At 46.9% G+C, this 21,944-nt stretch overlaps 1 protein-coding gene across 1 annotated transcript in view; it reads left to right on the forward strand.

The window, feature by feature from the left end:
• The window catches only part of MYO10 (myosin X), a 225,666-nt gene that overhangs the window by 89,174 nt on the left and 114,548 nt on the right, over positions 1-21,944 (forward strand). The window contains 1 exon segment of the mRNA XM_049768272.1: positions 12,669-12,827. Within this exon segment, the coding sequence (XP_049624229.1) occupies positions 12,669-12,827 (159 nt within the window).

Raw genomic sequence — 21,944 nt, forward strand, 5'->3', positions numbered from 1 at the left:
CTTGTCCCGGGAGCCAAGCCGGCCTCTCGCCCTCTCCAGAGGAGTCTTGCCAGACTTGCAGCCAAAAGTGAGTTTTGGCTTCTGTCTGGACTCTGGACTCATTCCGATTCTATTTTTGTGCCCTGGATGGATAAATAGCCAGCATGCTATCTCGTCATTCTTTGTTGATACTTGGAAATCAGTGAGTGGCTGGCAGAGAAACACAGTCAAGGCACTAGGGAGGAGTCATACCAGAGTGTCAGTGTCAGGGATTAGACACACCCATGTGGAGTGGTGCCTAGAATCAAACTTGGGACCTCATGGTGCAAGGCGAGCACTTTGGTACTAAGTCACACCCCCAGATACCCCTCAGATTTTTTTTTTGGGTCACACCTGGGCAGCACTCAGGGGTTACTCCTGGCTCTATATGCTCAGAAATCCACCCTGGCGGGCACAGGGGACCATATGGGATGCCGGGATTCGAACCACCGTCCTTCTACATAAAAGGCAAATGCCTTACTTTCATGCTATCTCTCCGACCCCATTAGATTTTTGTTTGTTCCCTCTTTTTTTTTTAGTTCCCCCTTGTTTTTTCATTTTAAACAAATAAGGAAGTTAGTCACTCATTGTGTTCAATTGAGAGCAGTGCATTGAGACAGGGCTCTTTACTTCTCTGCACAGTAATATATTTACTCTTTCAAAAGTGAGCAGCAGAATTTTCTCTCCTCTGAAGGAATCAAGAGTGACTATCTCATTGATATGTCACCCAAGGTGGCTGCATGTCACCAAGGGTGGTTGTGAGCTCCTGACACATGACCCTCTTCCTTTTTCTCTGTTTTATATACAAATACCTGGTGTTTCACAGGGCATTGAAAACATAATCACCAGCTAGAGTGATAGCATCCTGTTAGGATGTTTTCCTTTAGGTGGCCAATCCAGGATTCGATTCCTGGCATCTCTTAGAGTTGTGAACACCACCAGAAAGACCCCCAAGTGCAGAGCCAGGAGTAACCTATGGATGGATGGATGGATGGCTAGATGGCTGATATTTAATCCTACCCCTCACCTCCCAGGGTGACTCTTAGGAAAAAAGGAAACCACTTCTATACTTGGTCTATATTTAGTAGCCTGACAAACACCCAGGGATGTTGTATAAGAATTATTGGTGAATTAGGAGGCCAAATCTCTGACCACTTAGAGCTGAAAGTAAGATCCTATGGCCATCTGACCCCTCATCAGATGTGTCTGTTTACTTTCGATTAGATTCCAATAGAACTTTCTAGTAGACATTATACTGTGGTGTCCCAATGTGCCTGACAATGATGCTAGAGGCAGCAGCAGCAAAGAGAGAGGCTGGTTTTTAATTCCCTGGATTATTTCCCTCTCAGACCCCACTGAAGAGTTCAGGGCTCTCGAGAGCAGAAGGGACCAGAGCATCACATGAGAACTCTGGAAAGGTTCACAGGATGGTCTATGCTACAGCCAGAAGGCCAAAGCCTTAGCATCTGTCTCTGGATCAGACTTTAATTCATAAACTAATGAGCCAGTAAATGAGAGGACAGAAGACAATAATCAGAGATGCAGCCCCAGCAACAATACAGGGAGACGCTAGGGAAAAATCAGAGCAGGCCAGGCCGACTTGTGCCAAGGGATTCAATAATCGATGTGGCCAAGAGCTGTGCAAGATGACCCTCAGGTTAGGAGCCTCGTAAACACGAATGCTTGCTATGATCCCCCCACTGGGCTCATTTCCTTCTCTCCCAGGCACTTGGCCCCTGCCTTACTCTGAAAACATTCTGTCTTCCTGCCTGGGGGTTCTCTTGGTGGGAAAAGCACCAACATTGAAGTTCTTACTGATGTCAATGGCCGTGACGTCTGTGGCGTTTTCTCCTGTTTTTGCCATTGTTCAGTATGTTAGCTATTCTTCTTACTCTGAGTTTTGTTTATAACAAAGATGGGAGAAAAGCATGGGCCTGGGAAATGACTTATCTGCTGCCTTGTCCTTGGTGTCCAGGGTGGCAAGAGTTCTGGACACAGTGCACATGGCTCATGGCTCAACTCCAAGGTTAGGCTCTGATTCCGAGTCTGCTCTGCCTCTCATTCAATTTCTTTTCCCAAAGGTCAGAGCACTTCTTACGCACTTGGTGTTTATTGAATTTGCATGACTAGCCAAGGCTTCGCATTGGGGTAAGACAGGCAGGCTCCCTTCACTGGGAACTGTGAGTGAGGCTCAAAGTCTTGCCCAGCCCATCCAGCATTGCCAAGTAGAACCAATAGGAGACTGGAGTGATAGCACAGTGATATGGGCATTTGCCTTGCAGGCAGCCAACCTAAATTAGATCTCCAACATCCTATGTGATCCACCAAGCACTTGCCAGGAGTGATTCCTGAGTGCAGAGCCAGAAGTAACCCTTGAGCACTGCCAGGTGTGGCCCAAATAAAATAAAAAGGACCAATAGAGTCTGTAGCAAGTCCAGAGCACTGTGTTGTAGTGCATCTGGGTGCCCTGTGGATGGTACTTTACAATGACAGATGTATCTTCCTGTGGCCTATGTCAAAAGAGTTGAAATACATGGACTGGAGCATCAGGGAAGGGAGGATGATTGACAATAAGGTGATGGACCAGCCAAGCCACTTCCATCTCCCATGGAGAACACAGCTCAGATTCAGGTGGAAAGAGGACAAGCCGATGGGGGGGTGGGGTGGTTTCTTCTGCTATCACCCTGCTGGACTCCCCCCAAGAAGACATGTCAAGGAGAAGAGTGATGGGCTATCCATGATTCAGAGGTTCCCAGAAAGGCCCCCAGACCAGGGCCAGGTCAGACATTTGTAGAAACTTGACAAACAGGAATACAGCAGAGTCAGAAAATACTATTAAGAATTGGGGAGTGTAGTTAGGGCAGGGAAGAGAACCACTGGGACCATGATGGTTAGAAATGGTCTTCCTGAACAAGAACTGAGTGCTGAAAGGGAAAATAATAGGTGTGATACCATTCAGTAATAATATTGTAAACTACTATGTCTAAAAAGAAAAAAAAGGGAGGGGAGGATTCTGCCACTGAGGCAGGCAGAGGAGAAGACAGGAAGGAAACTGAGGACATTGGTGGTGGGAAATGTGCACTAATGAAGGGTGTTGGACATAGTAAGACTGAAACTCAATCATGAACAACTTTGCAACTGTGGGACAAAAACTGTATTATGAACAACCTTGTAACCATGGTGTTTAAATAATTTAGTACATATACATATATAGTTATATTCCCACATACATATATGTACATATATATTTGCTTTTATATATATAAGGCTAGCCCTGAATATAGCAAATTTTACCATCAGCCTTCTTGGGTCAAATAAGAAAGAAGCTTGGAGTCAGTAGGATAGTACAGCTGGGAGGGCACTTGTCTTGCACATGACTGACCCAGGTTCAATCCCCATCACCTCATCTGATCCCCTTTAATTGCCAGGAGTGATTTCTGAGTACATAGCCAGGAGTGAGCTCTGAGCACACTTGGATGTGGTCTGCCCCCTACCTCCTGAAAAAAAAAATGTAGGAAGAATCAAAAGCCAAGTGATGTATTGTTGTTAGGCTGCATTTGGCTATGATCCAGATCGTGAGGCTCTTTGTTTCTGAAAGATTCGTGTCTATGTCCAGTAAAAGGGTTTGTGTCTCACCCCTGGCTCACTCTTGTTCTCTCTGGAATCTACCAGCACCTGGCTATGTCCTGAACAGGCATGTACCAGCATTTGGAGGCCAAAGTATCTCAACCTTGACATTTGATATTTTTGATGGTCCGGAAAATTCCTTGCTATAATTTAACAGCGTCCTTGGCCTATACTGGTTGGATGCCAATAACATTCTTCTTCTTTCTTGCCCCCCCCCCAATGCTGACCAATGATAATCTCATACTTTTCCACAAGTTCCTAGAGGCAAGCGTGAGGCCTGTTCTAAAAATTTCATACTAGTCTAAGATGAAATCGCCCAGATTAAATATATCCCTCTCCTTTTGTTCATAGGATAACATTACAGGTTTCCCTTTTAGTTGGGGGGCACCGCTCCAGCAGTACTCTGGAGCCCTGGGAATCACACAAGAGAGAGATACTGAACAGCTGTGTAGGTCTGACAGTTGACCAAGGAGACCCCAAGGATGCACTGATTGTGGTGCTGGGGTCCATGCTGTACCTGAGATGGAATTCACCTGGATGTACTCCAGCTCTTGGAACTCTCTCCCCATTCCACATGGTAGCATTTCTCCCTTAAAAACAGTTGAGGGGGGAGGTCCCTGACTGTGTTCAGGTGCTCCCAGTGGCCATAAGAGCCAGGAGATGCAGGGCTTGGACATTGGTCATGCTGGGGACTGAGTTTTCAGGGCCTCAAGCATTCACAGAATGGAATGCCCTCTGCCCTTCCAACTTCCTCCCAATTCCAGTTTCCTTTGCATATTTCTCCAATGAGGGAAGGAATAAAAGGTAGGTTTTGAGATAAGGCCTTCCCAATGACTTGCTAGAGGAATCTAAGCCCACCATAGGTTTTTTTTTGGGGGGGGGAGGGTTGTTTGTTTTGGGGGGCCACACCCAGCAGTACTCAGGGATTACTCCTGGCTCTGAGCTCAGAAATCGCTCCTTGCAGGCTTGGGGGACCATATGGGATGCTGGGGATTGGAGCTGGGTCCCTCTCAGGTTGGCTGCAAGGCAAACGCCGTACAACTGTGCTATCATTCTGGCCTCAACTATAGGTTCTATAGTTTCTCAGAAACTGCTGTGTAAGTGTGGCTGGCGATTCTTCAGATATGTATGCACAGGGCAGATGTACTCAGCTATAAATGAATATAGAAGGCTGCTAAGTGTTCAGTTCTTGTTTGTCTGGTTGGCTCTTCCTTTTTCTGTTTTTTATGAAGTGATCCCACAATGGGGTGAGCCCTTTCCAAGTTATTTTTCCAGCAATATTGATGGGTTTCCTTGATTGACTCACTCCCTCCCTTACTCAATCCCGTCTGTCTTGTGACCAGTGGTTTGTGTTTCTATAACTAGAGCTGTGTTCCCTCAGATTCTATTTTCTTGAAATTGATTTTCCTGCCTATTAATCTTAATCCACGTTTTGCTCCATTTCTCAACTTTCCTTCCTAACCTTCCTCTGAGTATATGCTCCACTGAAAAACGTAGTTAATTGACTTCAGATTTCATAACTGTATCTTGCCAATGGAATGTAACTATTGTTTGTTCCTGAAAAATTCCTGTAAGGATGCCTTTGTTTGAACCTAGAATTTTCTTCAATTCTCAGTACACACACCCAACCAAAAAAAAAAAAAAAAACCAAACCAAATGAGCAAAACCAACCTACAATTTTTTCTTTTCTGATCTTTGGAAATAGTCTTGCACAACTAAAGCTCCAGGACTAATCAGAAGAATGATTATGGGAGTGCTATGGAAGGGGCCTAGTGGAAGAGAGTATGTGTGAGAGAGCCTAGCTTTTACCCCTGAGACCCTAGAAACAGGACTTTGGATATTTCCAAGGAGGCTTTCTTTGAAAAATTTTAAATAAAAGCATCAGTCTTTTGTTGTTGTTGTTGTTGTTGTTTCGGGAAAACTCTTGACAGTGCTCAGGAGTTACTCCAGGCTCTACATCCAGGAATCACACTGGTGGGCTGGAGATCAAATTCAGGTCAGTCATATGCTAAGCCCAGTCAGTTTATTCTTCCATTGACCATTAAGATTCTGAGAGCCAACTGGTTGTCTTAGGGTTTAATCCTCTTGACAAGGCTCTCCCCAAGCAGCTAAAAGTAAAGAACCCCTGATGTACCTCATGTACCTTGTCCCCTTGCCCTCTTCTGTGTTTGGGGGTACTCATCACCTGTGCCAAAAAGAGTGTATGTTTGTATCTTCGCTTGGTAGAATGTAAGCAGCTTTCCCAGGGCCTCCAACATACTAGTGAATCTTGGCAGGAATGAACAGATCATTTGAATAAACGCATCAGACCTTCCTTCTAGCTACCAGGCTGAGACCTGACCAATATGACCCCCTCTCAGAATGAAGCATCCCTCTTCCATCTTTCACAGATGTGTTTCTCTCTAAGTCCACTTATCTTGGCTGTCTGCTTTGAGCAGCTGCGAGTCAGTACAGAAAGGGGGCTTGAGAGATAGAATCACGAGTTAGGGGCTTATCTTGGGCAAGGCCAACTCTGGTGCCAACCCTGACCACATTTTACTGTCCCCTGACCCCCCCCCCCCACCAGCAGTGAGCTCTGAGCACTGCTGGTGTGGCCCAGCTCCCCTCAGCCTCTTCCCCAAAAGAAGACGGGCATTAGATTCTTCTGTTCATCCTTTGTAACCTCTTGACCTGTTCTCATCACAGTTGTCCCTATCGTGATTCCGTCCTCTTCTGGTTGTGTAGAACTTGGTTCTCTGGACTCTTCTCACTCCTGAAATGGGTTTATTCTTACACACAGAGAACCCTGAAAACATAGTAGAGATGGAATGTGAGAAAGTGGCATCACTAGGTATAGACAAGGGCCTTCCTTGCTAGCGACCAGGGGCAAGTCTGGGCTGTGTCCATGGACTCGTGTCATCTTGCTTCTGTTGGGGCTTTAAAATAGGACCCAGGGCCCAGAGCAGGGCTCAGCGGTAAGGCATTTGCCTTGCATGGGGCTGACCTAGAATGGACCATGGTTCGATCCCCCAGTGTGCCATATGGTCCCCCAAGCCAGGAGTGATTTCTGAGCACATAGCCAGGAGTAACCCCTGAGTGTCACCAGGTGAGGCCCAAAAAACAAAATAAAATAAAATAAAATAGGACCCAGAGGGCCAGAGAGATAGCACAGTGGGTAGGGCATTTGCCTTGCATGCAAGTTTGATCCCGTCATTCCATAGGGTCCCCCAAGCCTTCTAGGAGTGATTCCTAGTGACTCCTGACTCAGAAGCCAGCCCTGAATACTACAACTGCCACCAAAAAAAAAAAAACAAACAAACAAAAAAATTAACCCAAAAGGGAACCATGGAGTGTCTGTATATGAGTAGCTGTCTTGTCATTTTATAGATCTATGCATGTGTATATGTATGTTTATGTGTAGATGTGTGTTTACATATAACGTGTATTAGTGTCTGCATATGTCTACAATTAAGTGTGTCTTTACATGTAGTAGATCTGTCTATGCTTGTAGTTGGCATGTATTTATGGACAAATAGCAGGAATATTCTGTATATTTGTATATGCATAATGATCTACACAGAACACACTGCTTTTATAATGCAGAATATACTGCATGCATATGTGTGCCACATATGTGTTTCTATATAACATGTTAGTATATATTAGCTATGTGCTGATCTACACATACTAGTAGATATTATCTGACTAATAATAGGTGTAAAGATTACTTCCGAAAAGCAGGGTCAACATCAAAACATGAGTTTCTGGGACCAGAGAGATAGCACAGTGGTTGGTCATTTGCCTTGCAAGCGGCCCACCCAGGACCAACAGTGGTTTGGATCCCAGCAGTTTATATGGTCCCCCATACCTACAAGGAGCGATTTCTGAGCAGAGAGCCGGAATAACCCCTGAGGGCTACTGGTTTGGCCCCAAAACCAAGAAAACAAAAACAACATGAGTTTATGGGGGCTGGAGTGATAGCACAGCAGTAGGGCATTGGCCAGCCCAGGACGGAGCTGAGTTCGATTCCTGGCATCCCATATGGTCCCCCGAGCCTGCCAGGAGCGATTTCTGAGTGCAAAGCCAGGATTAACCACTCAGCGCTGCCAGATGTGGCCCCAAAGAACTAAAAACATGATTTTCAGGATTCTAGACTGTTCCTAGTCTTGGGGGTGGGAAGTTTTCTAAGAGGTGTTGGAGAGAAAGGTTGGCTGGGGGTAGAGAAGATTCTCTGCTGGGGAGTGCAAAGCAAAGGGGGAAACGGGTGCTAACATTGACCTCATCTTCATCTCTATCCTGTGGAGCTTGTCACACTAGCCCTCATGTGGGCAGGAGTTTGGAGCCAGTGGGGTTGGGGAGACCCTCCTGGTTGGGAAACAGCCAGGAGTGACGGGCACAGGATGCAGAGGCCAAAACGGCCACTGCTTTACCCAAATGTTCCCCTGATCAGCTGTCTCTGCTGCCTCCAGTGCGTGACTCTTTAGTGATGAATGACCCAGGGATACTCACAAGTGTACACAGTGTTTCTAGAAAACCTGCCTGAGTTGGCAGCCTTCTTCCATGGCCAGCTTGTTAAAGACAGAAAAACAAGCTATTTCATTTCTGGAACTTTCCATGTCGCTCTCAGGTGGTTTCTCCCAGGAGCCTAACCCTGTTTCTTTACCGTTTTCCCAGTGTTTCAGAGTTGAGATGAAAGGTTAGTAGCACCCCGAGTCTTTCAACACTCTTACACATTCTGTGCATTTTTCTCTAATGCCCTGTCGGCCGGCTGTGCCACACTCCAACCCCCCTGCCTGTGGGGAGCCCCAGGCCTGCCTCCCCCCCCACCTCCCCCGTGGGTGCTAGCGTGGCGGGTCCCTCCCAATAGCTGGCAGTGTCAGTGGGGTTGTTTGAACCTGGACAGCAGCTGGTAGGCGTGGCTGCTTCCCAAGAGATGGGTGGGCCCGACCTTGGGCTCCCTCAGTCTCTCGGGGCTGGTTGCCACCAGTACTTGTGGTTCCTATGGCAGAAAGGCCCCCTCTGAGGCTTTGATTTTTTTCCAGAAAAGTCAATCCTGCCCTTTATTTCCTGGCCGACGGACGCCATTGGATTGGTACTTTGGATTTTCCTCGTGGGTCATTCGCCTCTGCAATAACGTGCTATTTGGTGCCAGACCCATGGCCAGTTGCTATTTTAAAAATCGACACTCCCTATGCAAGAAGTTCTGTGACTTGATTCCGGAAAGTCATCTGCTACAGCTCTCTGCCTCCGAGCCCTGGATGGATTACAAATGTGTCTTCTCTTCCTTCATATTGCATTCTTGACCTTGTTTTATTTATGGGTAGTTTACAGAACACAGGGTGGCACCTGACCTCACACCTGAATTTTTTTCTTTCTTTTTTTTTTTTTTTTTTTTTTGGTTATTGGGCCACACCCGGCGATGCTCAGGGGTTACTCCTGGCTGTCTGCTCAGAAATAGCTCCTGGTAGGCACAGGGGACCATATGGGACACCGGGATTCGAACCAACCACCTTTGGTCCTGGATCGGCTGCTTGCTAGGCAAACGCCGCTGTGCTATCTCTCTGGGCCACACCTGAATTTTCAAATATAAGGTTGACTGCACTCACCAGCAAAAGTCAACTGACTGCTAATGGAGTTGATAATGTGGAATAACACAGCAGGGAGGATTCTTGTCTTGCACACGGCCAACCTGGATTTGATGCCTGGTATCCCATATGTTCACCCGAGCACTGCCAAGAGCATTTTTTGAGTGTAGAGCCAGGAGTAACCCCTAAGCATCACTGGGTATGGCCTAAAAAAAGCCAAATAAAAATAACTCCCACTGCCAAAAGTGTCCTCTGCCCTTCCTGTGACTAGTATTCTTTACTCAGTGTAGGAGTTTGGTTGTTTTGCTCCATTTTCTTTGATTTTGTCAGTCATAGTCTACACATATATGAAACCATTCAATGGTTTTCTTTACTTAGCATAACCTCCAATACATTTATTTACTTAAATAAAGTGCATCACGTTGTTGATCATAATATATCTGTTTCCAGGGGCCAGAGTGATAGCACAGTGGTTGAGCATTTACCTTGCATGCTGTCAGCCTGGGACATACCCATGTTCAATCCCCGGCATCTCATATGGTCCCCTGAGCCTGCCATGGGCAATTTCTGAGTGCAGAGCCAGGAGTAAACCCTGAGTACCATAGGGTATGACCCAAAAACATATATATGTTTCCAGATGAGAGAAAGAAAAAATGGAAGAGAAGAAAAAGAAAAACTACAGTAGCAAGCACTTTGTGAAAATTCTTGTATCTCCAATAAAGTCATTAATACAGTGGCAGAAGGTTTAGTAAGCTCTTGTTGTGAGCAGTCTATTCTGTTAAATTGAGATGTTCCTATGGGGATGTGAGCATTAAACAAATGAAATGGTCTATAAATTCCAGGCACTATTACTAATACTGTGACTTAGTTGCCAGGTCACCTGGAAGAAGGAAGATATGGGGGGAGCGTGATCACACTCGCTCCAAAAAGCCTTGATGGTATGAACCCCAAAATTGCCAAGAGCATTTTTTGGAGTGTAGAGCCAGGAGTAACCTGGTCAGATGATGTGGTCAGATGAGTGTCCCTGAAGAGAGTAGTAGAGGGTCAGTGATGAGGCAGAGCCATCTGGAAAATGGTGATTCTGAGTAATGGAAGCAGCACACATGGCTTCAGCAGGGTAGTAGCTTAGCCCACACTCTCTTCCCTAGATGTCCAGCTCTGTGGGTTTGTGTACCCATGATCTTTTACTACTCAGTTTACATCTTGTTCAAAAACAGAGCGAATCTCTGGAGCTGGCCCACTTTGAACATGACATCTGCTTTTGTGAGTGTATTTACCTAATCACCTCTATTTTGTTCCCAAAGTCACAACTGGATTTTTTTTTAACAGCATAGATTTCTGTTGAGTACAGTAACCACACTTCTTCATCCAGTTTTCTATTGATTGACTTTTAGGTAGATCCTACGTTGGGGCTCTTGTAAACCTTCCATTTTTGCATATGGTTTAGATGCTGACTTTTTTAGTATCTTTGTTTTGATTTCTTGGGTGGATTAAATGAAGGTATAAGTAGATTAATAGAGTGCTTTTTAGACTGCCTGAGTTTTGGATAATTTGACCCACATTTCTGACTTGATTCCACATTCTAAAAGACATGACCTGATACAGTAGACTTGATATGGTGAGTCCTATCCCTTACAAGTTGTGCAGAGAACACTAAATTGATTTAAAAATCTGTGCTAATGGTGCTGGAGTGATAGCATGGATGTAAAGCATTTGCCTTTCATGCAGAAGGTCATTGGTTTGAATCCCAGCATCCCATATGGTCCCCCAAGCCTGTCATGAGTGATTTCTGAGCATAGAGCCAGGAGTAACCCCTGAGCACTGCCAGGAGTGACCCAAAAAAACAAAAAGAAAAAAAAATCTGTGCTAAACTGAGTAATCAAGTTCAAGTAATGAGCTATCTTGAGTACATGCCCCAACACATACTCAACCTTCAGAGCTGATGTTTGGAATTTGAAGCACGACAGACTGTCACACAAACAATCTAACTTGGGGTGGGGGGTGGGGGGGAATCTGAGACAGTATTTGCTTTTCTAAAGATCTTAGACATGCTCATTATCCCAGTTCTGTAGGAAGAGCTACAAAGGACAGTTCCCAAGTTTCCATCAAGAGCATTCTAGTCTTGGAGCAAATAGTAGAGCTACGTGGTGAACTGATGGAATGAACATACTGAAGATGTTTGTTTATTGTGAAATTTATGGTCTCATCCACCTCAAGATTATGTGCTGAAGTGAAATGACTCTCTAAAAACTTAGCTTTAGGGGCTGGGCGATGGCGCTAAAGGTAAGGTGCCTGCCTTGCCTGCGCTAGCCTTGGATGGACTGCGGTTCGATCCCCCGATGTCCCATATGGTCCCCCATGCCAGGAACAACTTCTGAGCGCATAGCCAGGAGTAAACCCTGAGCGTTACCGGGTGTGGCCCAAAAACCAAAAAAAAAAAAAAATAATAATAATAAATTAAAAAAAAATACTTAGCTTTAATGGGGGCACTTCTTACCATCTTTGCTTTATGTCCATAGGAGAAAGAGAAGAGTGAACTGTTGGGGCCGAAGAGATAGCAAAGCAGTAGGGCATTTGCCTTGCAAGCAGCCAATCCAGGACTGATGGTGGTTCAAATTCTGGCATCCCGTATGGTCCCCTGAGCCTGCCAGGAGTGATTTATGAGCACAGACCCAATAGTAATCCCTGAGCACTGCCGGCTGTGACTCAAAAAACTACAAAAACAAAAACAAAAAAATGAACTTTTATGACTTGATAAATCTGAGATGGTCCATATATGGCTATTACTCAAACTAATATCCTTCAGGAACATCTAAGACTGCTGAAATAATTTAAAAAAAAAATTTTTTTTTGGTTTTTGGTCACACCCAGCGGTGCTCAGCGGTTACTCCTGACTCTGCACTCAGAATCTATCACTCCTGGCAGACATGGGGAACCATATGGGATGCCGGGATTTGAACCATAGTCCATCCTGATGGGCTATGTGCAAGGCAAAAGCCCTAGTGCTGTGCTATCTCTCTGGCCCCCAAATAATTCAATCTTTAGTACCAAATAGGCAGTAGGCAGAAAATGAACACTTTCTTTTTTGTTTTCTTTGGTTTGGTTTGGTTGGTTTTTGTTTTGTTTTGTTTTTTGGTGAGAGGAAGATTTCACACTCGGTCATGCTCAGGGCTTACTCCTGGCTCTGTGCTCAGGAATCTCTTCTGGCAGGGCTCTGGAGACCATGTGGGATGCCAGGGATCAAATCCAGGTTGGCCACGTGCCAGGCAAGCACCCTCCTTGATGTACTATTACTCTGGCAGCCAGAATATGAAAACTAACTGTGCTCTGTCGTTTCTTTCGAAACCATTCAGCATTGCGTGGCCTGATATTTTGTAAGTAGAGTCATTTCTGGGGAAATGATTTGTTGCTGATCATCAAATAATTAAAAACACCCTTTTCCCTCCCTCCCCCTCCCAGGTTTTCACCTACAAGCAAAGCACAATTACTCACCAAAAGGTGACGGCCATGCACCCCCTGGATGAGGAAGGTGTGGACGACATGGCCACACTCGCTGAGCTACACGGTGGTTCCATTATGCACAACTTACACCAGCGGTACAAAAGGAACCAGATCTACGTGAGTGCCCCCTGCCCTGCCCTGCCCCCCTCCTCATGTACATGCAAAAGCCCTATTGATTTGCAGAACATATTCCCTACCCCTGGGTAAGGAAATGTTGACAGCCACTGGGTAGAAGAACTATTCTTAGGTGTTTTGTCAAGTTACCACTGTGTCTGAGTAAACCAAGTGCTTTGGCATTACGAGGGGGGTGTTTATCCGAGGGAATTGAACCTCTTTCAAGATATATGTTTGTTCTGTTTGTAAGTCTGCATTTTGGAACGGAGTCATATTTTTTTGTAATTTCCTTAGTGAAGAAAAGCTGAGCTGGGGTAATGACTTGTAAACAACTGAACTTGAGTTGAAGATTTTTTTCCTCTCTCAATCTTTCTTTTAACAACTTTTCCCTTGGGGGCCGGAGTGATGGCACAGCAGAGAGAGCATTCACCTTGCATGCGGCCAACCTGGTTCAATCCCCAGTATCCCATATGGTCTCCTGAGCACCACCAGGAGTGATTTTTGAGCACAGAGCCAGGAATAACCCCTGAGTGCCACTGGTGTAGCCCAAAATATAAAACAGGCTCCCAAAAAGAACTTTCCCTTTCCCTTTCCCACCCAATCTTGACGATATTTGTGTTTAGGGGGAAGCTGGTGGGCTGGTTAGGTGTAGTGAAGAACAATAGATCCCCAACAGAACTGACACACACACACACACACACAGAACTGACACACACACACACACACTTTGTTTTCTGGCTTCCTACACTTTGGTAAGCCTGATAGAAGAGAGTTAAACTGAACAGTACCTCACAGAGACTCACTCTTTGCTGTTCAAGTGCCTGGAGAACACTGCGGAGGTGAGTTTTGCTCTGCATTTATCTGCAAGTCTTTCTAAACAGGAGTAACCACTTATCTAAACTTCATTTTTTTGTACATCAAGTTGTTTGGTTTGGCGTCACACCCAGCAATACCATTGTGGCACTGAGGTGACATATCTAGCAGCAGTGATGGGAGACCAGGAGATATTGGGGACTGAACCCAGAACTCCTAAAAGCAAAGCTCACAATTCCTCCTTTGTACCATCTCTCCAACCCTCAAAATACACACACACATACACACACACACACACACACACACACACACACACACACAAATGTGTGGGGCAAGGATGTGCCACACCTGGCAATATTTCTCAGGGTTTATTCCTGGTTCTGTGTTCAGAGCCCCTTCCTGGCAGCACTCAGGGGACTGAATTTGTGTTGCCAGAGATGGAATCAGGGTGAGCCACAGCAAGGCAACTGCCTACTGTCTTTTCATCCCTCAAATACCAGAAAGGCCTGGGTGGATTTTGTTTGCCCAGAGTTGTGTATACCATTATCCATGCATTTCTGGTCCTGATTGGCCATTGCTTCAGCCTTATGACAGTGATTGAGGTTTGCAGAAATTCCCAGTTGTTAGTGTTCTTTGAGTGCATGTGTCCTATCTCCCAGGAGAGAAGACAAAAAAGGAGCTATTTGTGAATCTACATATCTTTTTCTTCCACTTCAAAATAAAATAAAATTAAGAATTTATTGGCCTTCTTTTTTCCATTGAGAAAGTAGCTTGCTTTTTTTTTTTTTGCCAGATTGAACTAATGTTTGCCAAATGTTTTCCAAACAGCCTTGTCTTGAGAAATTGGATCATGTTATATTTCTCCAATGGGCTTGCTCCTTACACTCCGATTTTAGATGCTAATGTTTTTCATATGTTCGGCAGCAAAGGTAAGGCTGGTCCACAGAGGCCACCGCAGAGGTGACTGCCCACCAGAGTGCTGTTGCTGGGTCTGTGGGGTACCTTCCTGGCATAGCTGCCCACTTTCCCATCTCCAGCATATCATGCACCTTCTCTCCTTTGGTAGGATATATGGCTGGGCTCCCAGAGCAGGGCCTGTGTTTGAATCACCCTGTTTTCATTTTCCCAATTTTAACTCCATTTACATCTGTTGTGCTCCTCTCCCTCGACAAGGCTTGCCTTGGTCAAAAAGGCAGTTGACTGTGTTTTTCTGGTAGCAAGAGGCGAAACTGCCACATCAGTGTTTACAGAGCAATTTCCTTGTTGTCCCGTCTCAAGGTCTGACTTCTGTCTTACTGGAGCCAAAAACATGACCAAGCGCCTGGTAATTGTGCAATGAGTGTTTATAAAAGAAATACCAGGCATATTAGAAATAGCCATCCTGATGGTTCATTACGACACAAGATTTAGAAAGTCTTTGTCAGTGGAAGTCTCTTTGGGGAATGTTCTAGAATTCTGGCTCCTCTGTCTTGGGATGTCATTTTTTCAGGATGCGTTTTCTGTAGGGGAGAAAGTGGACATCAGGTAGGTGAGGAAAGAATCTCTGAGGAGAAAACAGAACCTCGAAATTTGCTGTGCAATGCAATACATGCACTCCCTTTCGCAGCATGGCTCCTTGTGTTGTTACCCAGAAATAGTTGTCACCAACTCATCGTCGTCACCACTTTGCAGTAGGTGCCTTTGTGGGTCAGGTGGTCCCCAGACAGATCTGCTACTCAGCTTTTGCACCTTTATCCCAAACTTATCTGCATCTTTACAAGAGAAAAAGAGGGGCAAGCACATGTGTACTGGAAAGTGGACTTTGCACATCGGTTCTTCCATGGAAGCCCGTGTTGATAGTGGAATAACCAATGTAAAGTGGGCTAGAGAGATAATACAGTGGGTAGAGTGTTTGCCTGCAAACACCTGGGCTCCAACCCTGGCATCCCATCTTCCCATATGGTCCCCTAAAAACCAAAAGGGAGAGATAGTAGGGGAGAGAGAGAGAGAGAAAGAGAGAGGGGGGGATGAGAAGGAAGGAAGGGAGAGAGGGAGGGAAGGAGGGAGCGAGGGAGGGAGGGAGGGAAGGAGGGAGGAAAGGAAAGGAAAGGAAAGGAAGGAGGGAGAGAGGGAGGGAGGGAGGGAGGGAGGAAGGAAGGAAGGAAGGAAGGAAGGAAGGAAGGAAGGAAGGAAGGAAGGAAGGAAGGAAGGAAGGAAGGAAGGAAGGAAGGAGTTAGAGAGTTTTATCCCAGAGGGAACTGAGAGGTACTGGATGCATTTATTGGGCAACCTAAGGTGCAAATAGCAGTGAAGGGTGGGCTGGAAAGTGGAGATGCAGGTGGGTGGGCTGAGAGGATCTAAGAAATAGAAGACTGTCCTCTTGCTTATGGAACCTAGCAAGTGTTAGGGTGTTTGAAGAGGCAGAGTTGGAGGCGCTGGGGGTTCCCAATCAGGTAATGCTCCACAGGGGAATTTTTCTAGTATCTGGGAACAGTCTGTTAAGCAACTTAGGGTGGAATCCTAAGGTGCTTGGTAAATGGGGCCCAGGCTATTTCTGGGGCTCGTCAGAGTACAGGTCAGTGGCTGGCTCATGGGAAGAACTCGCTGACCCTGCAGGTCCGCCATGCTGCAGGATCTGATCCTGTTATCAAAGACTGTGAGAACATCTTGCTTAAACCTCTCCAGCCTTCCCCCCTTTTTGTTCACCAACTTTCCTGGCTCCAACTATTCAGAGCTCAAAGGAAAGCAGCATGTGGTGGGGCAGGAGATAGAAGCAGGATGAGGAAGGGCAATGATGCAGCACTGAGGAGGTGAGAGTGTTGGGCCAGGGACTCATTTAGCCAAGAGCTCAAAAAGAGGCTTCCAGGGGCCAGAGCAATGGCACAGCAGGGAGAGCACTTGCCTTGCCTGCAGCCAACCTGGGTTCAATCCCCGGCATCCCATATGATCCCTTGAGCCAGCCTGTATGATTTCTGAGCACAGAGCCAGAAGTAAGCCCTGAACACTGCCAAAAAAAAAAAAAAAAAGAGAGAGAGAGAGAGCCTTCTGGGGCCAGAGCAATAGTACAGGGGTAGGGCATTTGCCTTGCATGCCGCCAACCCAGGACGGACCCGAGTTCAATTCCTGATAATCCCATATGGTCCCCCAAGCCTGGCAGGAGTGATTTCTGAGCTCAGAGCTAAGAGTAACCCTGAGCACCACCAAGTGTGACCCCAAAATAAAAACAAAAAAGAAGAGGCTTCTAGGAATGGAAGGGGGAAAGGTAGTGGCCAGTGCACCCAGCCTTGTCTTTTCAAGCCTCGGCAATCCCTGAAGCTTCTTACAAGGGGTGCAGGGCTGGGAGGGCCTGTCGAGCTGTGTTCTCTGACTTGCTCTGAGCCACTGAATGCTGCATGTGGCCGTGGCAGCTGAGGTTTCTGGAGCTGCGCATATTTCTCTGCACCCAGCAAGCTCTCCCATGCCATGTGGCTCTGCTGCTTCCTGTGGGAGGGCCGACTAGCCACCTAGCCACCCCAGGTTCTGGCCTGCCTGAGTCCCCTCCAGCGAGAACTACTCCAGCCCTGAACCACCCCTGTCTCATCTCCAAACCACATCACTGGAACACGCCCCTGGGACTTGAGAGCCGCCTGCAATTATGGGCAGGGCTGTCTCCGGTTGAGCAGGCAGCCCAGATTCATCCACCCAAGGCCTTCCATGGGTGCGTTTGTTGGTTTTGCCAAACAAACAGTACAGCGATGGGAATCAAAGCAGCCTGTCTCAAGGTGCGGGTGGCTGTGTCTGAACATAAGTGTGAGGAAGAGTTGCCAGATGCCGGTATTTTTAGACAGTCTCAATGCACCTCCTGTGGTTCCGTGGCATTCCAGGCCTGTGCTGCAAATATGTTTGACGTTGTCCCTCAATTCACCTGGGTGTCAGCTGCACTCCAGCTGGCCTGAATGCCCAGCCATCACCTCGAACAAGTCCCCTCCTGAGCTGGCGGATACCACATCTGAGATTGCCCTAGGTCTTGCCTAAATGGTACCCTCATACAAGTCTGTTGCAATTTGCCTTTCTTTGCCTTGGGTGGAGTTTTCCCCAGGTGAACTTTTATGGGGCCTGGGGTGATGAGGATGTTTCTGGTCCTTTCCAAAGCCGGTTTCCAGACTCAGGTGCCTGTCACTTTAGCAAGGATGACCGGAAGTCCCGGAAAAGCCTCCATCGGGGATGAGGGATTTGAATGAAACTAAGCCAGGTGTTGCCAGAGAATGAGTGTCACCAGTGGCTACATGCCCCTTTTATCTATATGCGGGACTTACTGGTTTGCTTTGAGTTTTATTTTATTTTATTTTCTTCTCTTCTCTGGCTCCTTCATCAAGGAGGCAATTTCAGTATGAACCTCAAATACAAAAATTAAGTGAAAATGTCACTTGATGTCTGAGCTTGACTCTTGACTCTGATGACCATTTGAATGGTCTGTTGGAATCTAATTTCTTTCTTTTTTCTTTTTTGGAGTTTGAACCACATCTGCCAATGCTCAGTGGGTACTCCTGCCTCTGTGCTCAGAAATTGGGGGGACTATATGGGATGCCAGGGATCAAACCCAGGTTGGCCACACACAAGGCAAATGCCCTACCCATTGTGCCATCATTCCTGCCCTTTGTTTTAGTTTTGGTTTTAGTTTGGGGCCACACCTGATTATGCTCAGGGATCACTTCTGTGAGTGCTATTCAGTGCCACGACTGAACCCAGATCAGCCCCAGGGAAGAAATGTCCCTGGTCCACTATCCTCTCTGGGGCCCAGGAATCGTTGCTTAGAAGATTTGTTGATGGATGTAAGCCTCTCCTCCTCTGTCTTCCCCTCCCCCATTCTCGTCCTCTATTGATTATTGTAGATAGATCAAGAGTGAACTTGACTCAGAGCCCAGGGGCAGGTGAGCATGTGAAAATATTCCTCATCCTTCCGGCCTCTCCTGCCATTCAGCTCCCTCTCTATGGAGTGCTCGCTTCTCTCTTCCTCCAGCCCTTTCCATGCAGCATGGTTTCACAGAATGACCCTGAGCAAGGCAGGCACGTGACCCCTGGGATTGCCTCTCCAGTCCACTCCTGAGGAATTTCTTTGTACCGTAACAGGTGTTGAAGTAACCTGTTTCATTCTATTCTGGATCATTCTTTGCTAGAATTACTTCTGGGTGGGTCCCTTACCCTGCCTGTTCTCCACCCTAAGTGTGTAGTCTTTTACTTCCCAATAAGACCTCTTTAGGTCTCCTCGAGAAACTGCATTCAGTTTCTTTCCCCCAGCTGGTTGTCTGCCTGTTGGCTGATAGCTTGTGGTGGAAGTTCCTGAACCTGTTTTATCTCCCTAACGTGTGTGGATTATTTCCTGTGTTGATGTTGCTTTTAGATCCTCTATTCCCAATCCCCTGGGATTGGGGCATGAAGCTTCTGCTTCAATAGGAATTGAATCCTGGGCCCTCCACATGCCCTCCACATCTTCTGCCACTGGGACCCATTACATCAGATGCTTAGGTCCTTGCCTGGAGTGATCCCCACAACACTGCTGTCCTGTGTGACCCCCTCTTTTCACAGGACAGGCTGATCTCAGGGTCACCAGGCTGACCTCCCTCCTTCAGTCCATAGCACTGTAGACACACTGCCACAGGCCCCAGGTTTTTATTTATTCCTCATGGGCTCGGTTTTTTTCCCCCGGGGGGTGGGGAGGGTTGGGCCACTCCTGGCAGCACTCAGAAATTACTCCTGGCCCTGTGCTCAGAAATCTCTCCTGGCAAGCTCGGGGGACCATATGGGATACCTGGGATCGAACTCAGTTTGGTAGCGTGCAAGGCAAACACGCTACCTGCTGTGTTATCGCTCTAGCCCCCAATTCATCCATGGGCCTTTTGGGGCCCGTACCTCTGGGCTGCAGATACTTCCTGCTAACTGTCACAGCACAATCATCACACCCTGTTTTCTCAGCCCAAAACTTGGTTTAGAACCTTCCTCAAGCTTCACAGTGCAGCGAGGTAGCAGGGGTGCCAAGGGGTTTTACGTGCTGCTGCTTCAGACTACAGTGCTGGGTGATTGGTCCAGACACCCACTTAGCTCCCTCTGAGCACCCCCAGGGGTCACTCCTAAGCAGAGAGCCACAAAGAGCCCTGAGGTGAGCACCTTTGAGGGTGGCCCAACCCTCCCTCCTTCACCACCAAAAGCTTCACTTCTACATTTTGTGGGGAGGAGTTTGGAGCCATACCTAGTAGTGCTCAGAGATTTCTCCTGGCTCTGTGCTCAGAAATCACTCCTGGCAGAATCTGGGGCCTATATAAGATGCGGGTGATCAAACCCAGGTTGGCTGTGTGCAAAGACAAACACACTACCTGCTGTGATATTGCTCCAGCACCAGCACACCCTACATTTTTTTGCACACAAGAAAGTCAGCATAAAATCTGTGCTGAGTATCCAGTGGAATATGGTTTTTTGTTTTGTTTTGGGGCCACACCCAGCAGCACTCAAAGGTTACTGCTAGCTCTGTGCTCAGAAATCGCTCTTGGCAGGCTTTTGGGGACCATATAGGATGCCAGGGATCGAACCTGGCTCAGCAGCATGCAAGGCAAATGCCCTATCCACTGTACAAACACGCTGGCCCCATGGGATATGGTATTTTTGGTCGACCCTGTAGAAAGGAACATTTGATTGACTCAGCAGAACTGATTCAGAGTTCTTCAGGAAAGGGTTTGGGGGTCATGGTTGAAAAGGACCAGGCCACCAACTCCAAGCACTATGACAGGGCCTTGTGTTGAATGTGTCATGGCTTCAGCTGTAGGGAATATCCGTTTTCTTAGTGTAAATATGGGGGCATTTCTGACCATGAAATAGAAATCATGCCACTTGTAGTACCCAGGGTCTCAGGAAGATCGTGGATGTTGCCTTGTGGCCACCATTTGCTGTTTAACTGATGGACGGCACCCAACTGGGAGAAGCATCCTGAATGGGTGTGAAATTGGGGATTCAAAACAAGATCATGGATGTCATCGGAGTGTAAGGAAGGTGGCTTACGACTCAGGGCAGGCGAATTTTAAGGACTCATAACTTAAACTATGACTCTTTATTTTGCTGATTTTTAAGTGGGTTTTTTTTGGGTGGGGGTATATTTTGAGCCATGCCTGATGGTGCTCAAGGCTTACTCCTGGCTTTCCTCTCAAGGATCGCTCTTGGCAAGCTCAGGGCATCTCACCATAGGGGAGTGTCAGGTCAACGGCCAGAACTGTGACTCCTTTTTAAATGTGTTGACAATTCAGCTTTAAACTTTATTTGTTTGTTTGTTTGTTTGTTTTTGGATGCATTCTGTGGTGTAAACACTTGAAAGTGAAACAATAACCTGACACAGTGTCTTTTATATAAAAATGGCTAGAATTTCCTAGCTAGGAGCAAAGCTCCTATGATGTATATATAGCAGAGGCAGAGAAAAGTGTGTCTTCACTCCATGCACCCTTCTGCTTCCTCTACCCTGCCCTGCAAGGCTGCGCAAGGACAGGACCGCTCCCCTTCCTCCCACACAAGGTCACTATGAGCTTCCCTCACGCTTGATGTTGCCATGCTGGGCACCTGGCAAGGCTAACTGGCAGCAGATGGAGCCACAGTGGGGTTCAGGAAGTGGGGGGAAGTGTTGGAAGTCTGAAGAGCAGGTGTGACCAGACAGGTCAGCAATGCTGTGATGGCCTGTGAGCCAGATAGAGGCCATTAATCCTGTGGTAGAGATGACACGAGGCTCAGGAACCTGCTTTGCAGTGTTCCAGGTGTCCTATCCACCTGGAACGGAAGTCATTTTCCTGCAAGAGGCAATGTTAGGGACAAAATGGCAAGGACCCTTTTTTTCCCCTCAACTGTTCATACCTATGCTGGAATAAAAAAGGACAGGGATTAAGGGCACTGGCCTTGCACGTGGCTATTCCAGTTCGACCCCTGGCATTGCACTGGGTTCCCCTGAGCACTGCCGAAAATGATCCGATCTGAGCACAGAGCTAGGAGGAAGCCCTGAGCACACACAGGAAATAGGCTGCGTCAGTTTCCTTCCTGCTGACACATCTGGAAGTAGAAGATGACAAATCTTGTCTCCCTCACCTGCTGTCCGAGGTTGTCTGTGAGATGGTCTGTGTGGCCTGAGCCAGGGGCCCTCTAGGAGCCAGGGTTCTCCTGGCTCTGCGTTCAGAAGTTTCTCCTGGCAGGTTCAATAGACCATATGGGATGCTGGGATTCAAGCCACTGTCCGTCCTGGGTCTGCTTCATGCAAGGGAAATGCCCTACGGCTGTGCTAACTCTCCGGCCCTAGAGGTGTCTTTTTGCAAGTGTTGTTTC

Source organism: Suncus etruscus, chromosome 2 (assembly GCF_024139225.1).
Source record: "Suncus etruscus isolate mSunEtr1 chromosome 2, mSunEtr1.pri.cur, whole genome shotgun sequence".
Taxonomy (NCBI): Eukaryota; Metazoa; Chordata; class Mammalia; order Eulipotyphla; family Soricidae; genus Suncus; species Suncus etruscus.